This window comes from Gracilinanus agilis, chromosome 3 (assembly GCF_016433145.1).
Source record: "Gracilinanus agilis isolate LMUSP501 chromosome 3, AgileGrace, whole genome shotgun sequence".
Taxonomy (NCBI): Eukaryota; Metazoa; Chordata; class Mammalia; order Didelphimorphia; family Didelphidae; genus Gracilinanus; species Gracilinanus agilis.
In genome coordinates, this window is record NC_058132.1 from 10,252,825 (window position 1) to 10,261,736 (window position 8,912).

The 8,912-nt window shown below is 37.6% G+C and overlaps 1 protein-coding gene across 1 annotated transcript in view; it reads left to right on the forward strand.

Annotated features, from left to right (window-relative positions):
• The window catches only part of LOC123240726 (zinc finger protein 850-like), a gene marked incomplete at both ends in the record, with an annotated part of 90,614 nt that extends 86,502 nt beyond the window's left edge, over positions 1 to 4,112 (forward strand). Inside the window, one exon of the mRNA XM_044668444.1 lies at positions 2,080 to 4,112. Coding sequence (XP_044524379.1) covers positions 2,080 to 4,112 — 2,033 coding nt within the window. The remainder of the gene's footprint in view (positions 1 to 2,079) is intronic.
• Positions 4,113 to 8,912: the final 4,800 nt, after the last annotated feature.

An 8,912-nucleotide genomic window follows, 5' to 3' on the forward strand; every position in this document is an offset into this window, starting at 1 on the left:
ACATAATAGCTTTGCATCTGTAGATAAATGAAGAAATCACATATTCCACTTAAAAATTACTGCATGAGAGTTAAAAAGAGTGAAATTGCTTCTCAGCTTAGGATATAAAATTTACCAAGAATGACCATGTGTTAGTGTATCCATAATGATGGGAATGGAATACCTGAGATTGACAAAATTATAAGATTTATCAAAGAATGACTTAAGAGAAAGACAGAAAGGGCAACGGACAAAGATCGTTCAATGCTCTCAACAAAGAGTGCTTAGACACAGAGTTTGAGCTGTAATCTACTTGCAAGGAGGTAGGTCACTTCTCCATTCTTTACTAATGGCATGAGTTGTGAAGTATGATGAGAGAATCTTGGTGCTATCTGTGTCATAGATCTGTTGTGAGATTTCATTGTTATTGTATGTGAAAGTATTTATAAAATGTTCCATCTTGTGGTTATGACCAAATGGTGTATCCAAAGTCTGGCTCTGATTGTTTAAGTTTGAAAACTTTTTTTGGCCTTAGGAAAGAGAATAAAAATCTGTTTACTTATTGTCATCAGAGGAAAGAGGTGTAAGGATGATGCAGGTTGTTGGAATTGCAGCCACTCAAGCCTTGTGTTGGGGGATGGGTACTTCTTAGGCCACTAGCTGTTAAGTCTCCCACAAAAGGTTGGTTAAGCAGGTCCTGATAGGGGGAATACAGAACAATTGCTTCACTGAGAGGATCTGATCTAATTCTCAGCTTGATGGATTAGTTGAAATGAGGTCATCTTCAACTAGAAGGGATGTTCCTGGCTGAGGATGTGATCCACCAACAAAGATATATGTTAAAATCAACAAGGACCCCCACTAATGGAGGTCTCTTCCAATTGCCAGACTTTGGAGTGAAGGAGAGTTCTATCAGGGTGAGAGATGATGTAATGGCCTATCAATTATAGAATCAATAAGCTATTAAAACTATAAGTAACTTATTTAATTACTAAGGGAAGCTTGATTGGGAAAAGGATTGAAAGGTGAGGTAAAAGGGAAATTTTTGTTAACTAATCAAGATAGGCCAAAGGCTGGCCTCACTCCTAACAAGGCTAGGCCTCTTCGCAGTGTTACCTCCCTCTTCCTAACCAATGACTTAAGTATTAAACTAAATAAATGAACAAGCTTTAGTAGGATGTTGTCAGATGTTGCTTGAAGATCTTAAGAGATGATGTGATAAAATAACTGCAGCAGGAAGCAGGCCAAAGTGGGGATTGACTGAAACAGCTGGTAACTGAATAGCAGGCTTATGGAGCTCCTGGTATGGATCAACTAAGGTTCAATGTCTTGATCAGACCACCCACCATCGAAGACCCAAACTCAGAATAAGCTTCTCTGCCAGGGGATCTCACCCCACCCCAATTATATAGTCTGGTTCTAACTACCCCTAACAGCCCTGGGCTTCTTGGGGTTCTAAAGTCTGAACCTGCCTTTTGCCTTCTAGCTTACAGAGCAAAGAATTTATATTCCGCGTGTGTTTATATAATTATTTGATTTTTTTTTCAGAGGCAGAGACTAATTTTGAAGTGAAGGAAATTTCTACAAAACTGAGCCTTTTGGTGGAAGGATCTGGCCCTCCAGGAAGCATGAATAAGGAACCCTGTGACTTCATTTTGAGAGAAATCTGTGACTTTAATATCAAGGGAAATAAAAATCGAAAGAGTGGCTGTGAATTTGATGAAATTGCAGAGAAATTCAGCCAACATTCAGTTCTAAATCAGTATATGAAATTGACCTCAGGAAATGACTGTTGTTGGGATAGTGAATACACCAAATGCTTTCCTGAAAAAGAAGGATTTAATCAGTTACATAAGAAACCTCCTGAAATGCTGATGTATCAAGGTAACCGAGGAAGAATCACCCATGGCTCGAGTTTAGACCTCATAAGACATCCAAAGAGTAAACATGTAGAGATACTTTCTATGAGTAATAAAAGGGTGAAACCTTTCAGTCAAAAGTCTGAGCTTGGTTCGTATCAAATAATGTACTTTGGAATGAGACATTATCAATGTAAAGAATTTGGAAAGGCTTTCACACGGAGGAGAAATCTTGTGATACATCAGAAAATTCACACTGGAGAGAAACCTTATGAATGTAAACAATGTGGAAAGGCTTTCATACATAGAAGCAATCTTGCTGTACATCAGAGAATCCACACTGGGGAGAAACCTTATGAATGTAAACAGTGTGGAAAGGCTTTCACAGAGAGGGGCAATCTTACTATACATCAGAGAATCCACACTGGAGACAAACCTTATGAATGTAAACAATGTGGAAAGGCTTTCATACATAGGGGCAATCTTGTTGTACATCAGAGAAACCACATTGGAGACAAACCTCATGTATGTACACAGTGTGGAAAGGCTTTCATACATAGGGACAATCTTGCTGTACATCAGAGAATCCACACTGGGGAGAAACCTTATGAATGTAAACAATGTGGAAAGACTTTCAGAGGGAGGAACCATCTTGCTATACATCAGAGATTCCATACTGGAGACAAACCTCATGAATGTAAACAATGTGGAAAAGCTTTCAAACATAGGGGCAATCTTGCTGTACATCAGAGAATCCACACTGGGGAGAAACCTTATGAATGTAAACAATGTGGAAAGACTTTCAGAGGGAGGAAGCATCTTGCTATACATCAGAGATTCCATACTGGAGACAAACCTCATGAATGTAAACAATGTGGAAAAGCTTTCAAACATAGGGGCAATCTTGCTGTACATCAGAGAATCCACACTGGGGAGAAACCTTATGAATGTAAACAATGTGGAAAGACTTTCAGAGGGAGGAAGCATCTTGCTATACATCAGAGAATCCATACTGGAGACAAAGCTCATGAATGTAAACAGTGCGGAAAGGCTTTCATACATAGGGGCAATCTTGCTGTACATCAGAGAATCCACACTGGGGAGAAACCTTATGAATGTAAACAATGTGGAAAGGCTTTCACAGAGAGGGGCAATCTTGCTGTACATCAGAGAATCCACACTGGAGAGAAACCTTATGAATGTAAACAGTGTGGAAAGGCTTTCATACATAAGGGCAATCTTGCTGTACATCAGAGAATCCATACTGGGGAGAAACCTTATGAATGTAAACAGTGTGGAAAGGCTTTCACTGTGAGGGACTCTCTTGCTAAGCATCAGAGAATCCACACTGGAGACAAACCTTATGAATGTAAACAATGTGGAAAGACTTTCAGAGGGAGGAACCATCTTGCTATACATCAGAGAATCCATACTGGAGACAAACCTCATGAATGTAAACAATGTGGAAAGGCTTTCAAACATAGGGGCAATCTTGCTGTACATCAGAGAATCCACACTGGGGAGAAACCTTATGAATGTAAACAATGTGGAAAGACTTTCAGAGGGAGGAAGCATCTTGCTATACATCAGAGAATCCATACTGGAGACAAACCTCATGAATGTAAACAGTGTGGAAAGGCTTTCATACATAGGGGCAATCTTGCTGTACATCAGAGAATCCACACCGGGGAGAAACCTTATGAATGTAAACAGTGTGGAAAGGCTTTCACTGTTAGGGACTCTCTTGCTAAGCATCAGAGAATCCACACTGGAGAGAAACCTTATGAATGTAAACAGTGTGGAAAGGCTTTCACTGTGAGGTACTCTCTTACTGCACATCAGAGAATCCATACTGGAGACAAACCTTATGAATGTAAACAGTGTGGAAAGGCTTTCAGAGGGAGGAACCATCTTGCTGTACATCAGAGAATCCACACTGGAGACAAACCTTATGAATGTAAACAGTGTGGAAAGGCTTTCACTGTGAGGAACTCTCTTGCTAAGCATCAGAGAATCCACACTGGAGACAAACCTTATGAATGTAAACAGTGTGGAAAGGCTTTCATACATAGGGGCAATCTTACTGTACATCAGAGAATCCACACTGGAGAGAAACCTTATGAATGTAAACAGTGTGGAAAGGCTTTCACTGTGAGGTACTCTCTTGCTAAGCATCAGAGAATCCACACTGGAGAGAAACCTTATGAATGTAAACAGTGTGGAAAGGCTTTCACTCAGAGCAGTCATCTTGTTAGACATCAGACATCAGAGAATCCACACTGGAGACAAACCTTATGAATGTAAACAATGTGGAAAGAGAGGCCAGCTTGCTGTACATGAGAAAATTCCCACTGGAGAGAAAGCTCATAAGTGAGCCTGAGCTTGTAGTTGCCACTCTTAGCTTATTTAACATAAGAGGATCCACATTAGAGAGAAACTTTTGGAATATGATCAATGTGGTAAGACCTTCAGACAACAATCATCTCTTATTTCCATGCAAGAATTCCTTTTGGCAGGAAGCTGGGTGGCTCAGTGGGTTGAAAATCAGGCCTAGAGATGGGAGGTCCTAAGTTCAAATCTGGCCTCAGACACTTCCTAGCTGTGTGACCCTGGGCAAGTCCTTTGCCTAGTGGCTTGCCCATTGCCTAGTCCTTACCACTCTTCAGTCTTGGAAGCAATACAGAGTATTGATTACAAGATGGAAGGTAAGGGTTTTTAAAAAATTCCTTTTGGATATTCCTGTCATGAATGAAAAAAGACATTGAAATGGAGAGTCCAGAGCTCAGTATGAGAAAACGTCTTCTGAACAGACCAGTTCCAGATGGTTTTTTTATAGGAAGGCTTTCAGCCAGAGAACATCTCTTTATATCAGGGAATTCTTAGTGGATAAAAAAAGTAATGTATGTGCTCAAGTTTATTTGCCTTTGTCAGGAGGAGGTGATCACTATCATTTGAAGAAATGCAAATGATAACAAGTTTGAGGAACCAGCCCACATATATTAGACTGTTTATTATGACAGAGAAGGAAAGTGACAAAAGTTGGAGATGTGGGAAGATTGAAAAAGGAATGAACTTTTGGGGTTGTGAACTATTTCAGCCATTCTTGAATAGATCATTTTGGAATTATGTCCAAAGGGCATTAAAAAACAAAAAGCAAAAGGGCCTAAAATATATATTAAAAATACAAAACACTTAAAGGTGCACTTTTTGGGCTAAAAAGAGAATTGGAAATTAAGAGGAAACTCATCACTTGGGAAATGGCCGAGCAAATGGTGGCATATGATTGTAATGAGTTCCTATTGTTTTATCATTAATGAGGAGGAGCTCAGAAAAACCTGGTATAAGATTTAATATCAGTAATTCCAAGTATTAATTTTATAAAGTTTATCAATAACCACTTGAAGTAGAAGAAGTAAAAAAAAATAGAAGTATAAAGCCTAATTATCTAGCTAAAGTAAGACCACATGAGTAAATTCTCCAGCCTGGCTCAAAGCCAGCTTCTGCAGCCTTTATCAGGGAAAGAGAGAGAGGCAGGGGTCACATTAAAACTTTATCCTGTGTGTACTTACGCACACAGTCTATGCATTCAGCATGATCACACAAATGGGATGCTGGGCAAGAGAGTCCTAGGGAGCAAATTCTATCCACACACTGGAAAGACTTGAGAACTGATGCAGACTTTTAAATTTAATATAATCAAAATTATTCATTTTCTTTTTTTATAATGTTCCCTATCTTTTGTTTCAGGTATGACAAATTAATCTAAACCTAATTTTTCCCATAGTATTTTCCAATTTTCCCAACAGTTTTTGTCCCAAAAGCTGGGATCTTTGAGTTTATCAAATGCTAGCTTGCTGAGGTCATTTACCCTAAGTCTAATCCATTGATCCCCTGATCCTTCTTTCTCTTAGTACCATATTGTTTTGATCATCATTGCTTCACAGCACAGTTTAAGATCTAGTACTGCTACGTCACCATCCTTCACATTTTTTTAAATTAGTTCCCTTGGTCACCTTTTGTTCTTCCAGATCAACTTTGTTATCATCTTTTCTAATTCTTTAAAAAAGATTTTTGGTAGTTTGATAGGTATAGTACTGAATAAGCAAATTAATTTGGGTGGGATTGTCATTTTTATTATATTAGCTCATCCTGCTCAAGAACAATGAATGTTTTTCCAACTATTTAGATCTAGTTTTATTTGTGTGAAAAGTGTTTTGTAGTTGTGTTCATATAATTCCTGTGTCTGTCTTGGCAAAAAGATTCTCAAATATTTTATAATGTCTAGACTGATTGTAAATGGGGTTTCTCTTTTTAACTCTTGTTGCTGATTTTTGTTGGGAATATATAAAAATACTGATGATATATGTGGGTTTATTTTGTATCTTGCAATTTTGCTAAAATTATTAATTATTTCTACTACCTTTTTAGTTGATTTTCTAGGATTCTGTAAGTATACCATCGTATCATTTGCAAAGAGTGATAGTTTAGTTCTGGATCAATTTTTGTCATCATCCAAAGACCTGACTAAATGTTTTGTGTTCATTCAAATCACTCTAGACAATATAAAGTATAAGAGTTGTATGATCAGTAGTGAACAACATTCTTTCTGGAATGAAGGGGTGTACAGGGAATGATTACAGGAAGAGCTTCACCTTGACCTCATCCTTGAGTATACCTACATGGACACATAATGCTGAAGATAAGATTCAATGTCTAGGAAAGATGTTTTGCCCAGTCTTCATTGACTGTCCCACAGTGTCATTAAACACTCTAAATTTCATACTATACGGAAAATACTACAATAATAATTTTTTCTCTGGAATCCTGATTGTAGGAGTCCAGGCATGTACTAATCTTGATAATATTTTAGGGGTGCTCAAAAGCTGACTCTTGTGATATTTCTAATAATTGGTTTCTGTAACCTTGAGTTAAGTTCTTAACTTTGTCTAATTGTAACCCAGTCCTGAGGCTACATTCAGGAAGACTGACCAGATATCTCAGTATATTTATTTACCAACAACAAAGGTTTCATATATCTCCCAGACAAACTCAGATGTCTTAGGTCATAGGAACTCCTATTCTGAGCCTTAGCTACATCTATCTTATTAGGATCTGGTTACTCTATCTTGTGATGATTACCTCAGAATGTTACCTATCTTCCTTCCCCCCTTTTCCTTTTTGTTACCCCCAAATGAAAATCAGTATGCTCTATCATGTGGAAGCTCAATTCCACCTAGAGCCTACTCGCTGATAGACTTATGCTTGCTGCAATTCTTATCTCTGAGTCTTTCTCTTGTCCCCTCTCTCTTATCTCTAAACCCCAGCACCCATCTTTCCGAATCTCTAACTTCCCTTCTGAGGGTTCACCCGCAAAAAACCCTATTTTGTAGGTAATGGTAGCTACACTAATGCTCATCATTTTTCCTCACTATTTGTCAGCATTTATCCATTACAGTTTTCTTAGCTATTGTCTAGTTAGTTGGCACTCACTAGTTTCCTGTTTTGTTTTGTTTTGTTTTTTGCTGGCACATATAGTGTTTCCAAACAAACAAATAAGAGGGAATGGGGAAGATGTAGAAGGGATAGGGGACCTAATCCCTACTGTTCAGTCCATTCTATCCAAGAATTAAGGCTCATGATGCAGTTGGCTGATTTCTGGGACTGAGCAAAAGTCCCACCCCTCTGATGAAGTAATAAGGGAGAATTTGAGATTTGCAAGTGCACCTTGTCTCTCAAAATATAAACACATGTTTAAACAAAAAGTTAAACTGTCTGTAGATTTCTTAACTTTTTCTGGCTCAAGGAAAGGGAAAAAAAGCATATGAATTGGGAAATAGCCAACTACTATTAGTTTTTTGCTGAATTTCTTATCTATTTTGCAATTCTTTTCATTGGAATTGAAGAACTATGTGCTTCTCACTACGAAAATGAAAACACTGGAGGGGCTGAAGGGGAACACATCCATGTGCCTGAAATTTTTCATTTAAATAAATTGTGATAGTCTGGGGTAAAATGCTATCAATTAGATCCAGTATGGAACATTGAGATTCTCTGAGGACTAAAATATGGAAAGAGAGAATAAAGAAAATAAAAAGGGGGTGATTATTGAATGGAAAGGTTAACGGGGAAAACTTTTTCTTTGTAAACTTATAAGACTTTAAGAAGTCAATTGAGTGGGCAAAGCAATCAGACTTGCCAAACCACATCTTGTTTGATTTATAGGATTTCTAAATAAGGAAATGAGATCATTAAGGATGTGTTCATTTGACTTTAGTATTGTAATGATTTGTAAGAATTAATCTTTATTCCAGGATGAGTTCTATCTTAAACAAAATCAAATAAAACAGAATGAAATCTCTTCTCTGTGTGTGAATCCTGAAAATTTTTTTGCTCTAAGCTGTGTGTTAAGATTTGCCATTTGAGGTCAAAGTTTTTGGAATTGTAAATAACATTTTGAGTAGAGTTCAGGTATAATTGTCTGATGGATCATTGATAATCAAATCAGTAATCCACCTTTCCAGAGAAAAGCCATCAGTTACTCAGAAGGAATGTGATCCCAAACACTCACTGAAGATCTTTAACTGGCAGAAGTCAAGGAGATGATTCTTGGCACATATGACAGTAGGATCCCTTTTTTATTCAGGATCTCCACTTTTTCATTTCCTTTTAAATAGGAATGTTTTCCAAATGATTATTGTTCTGGGTTAAAGTGGAATTATTACTCCCTAATTGACAGCACTCTGATTCTTACCTAAAGTCAAATAGTATTGAATCACTCTATCCACCGAGTCTGATGTCTAAAGGACCCGTGTTAATGTGGTTATACTCTTGTATCTGCTTTTTCTTTGATAGAAAATGTCTATAATCTGAGCAAGTTGCCAAGGAAATGTAGGAACATCATGCAAACTGTAAGACATGACTTAGTTTGTTGTAAGTTAATTCAATTGTGGAATCATTGTACCTGGAGGTAGAGAAATCTATTCCCCAAAAGGCATTGTTGCTTATATTTGTATCTATAGGACTAGGTACATGATTCTAATTGGACAAGGAAAGACCTAAAGTTTCCATATGTTA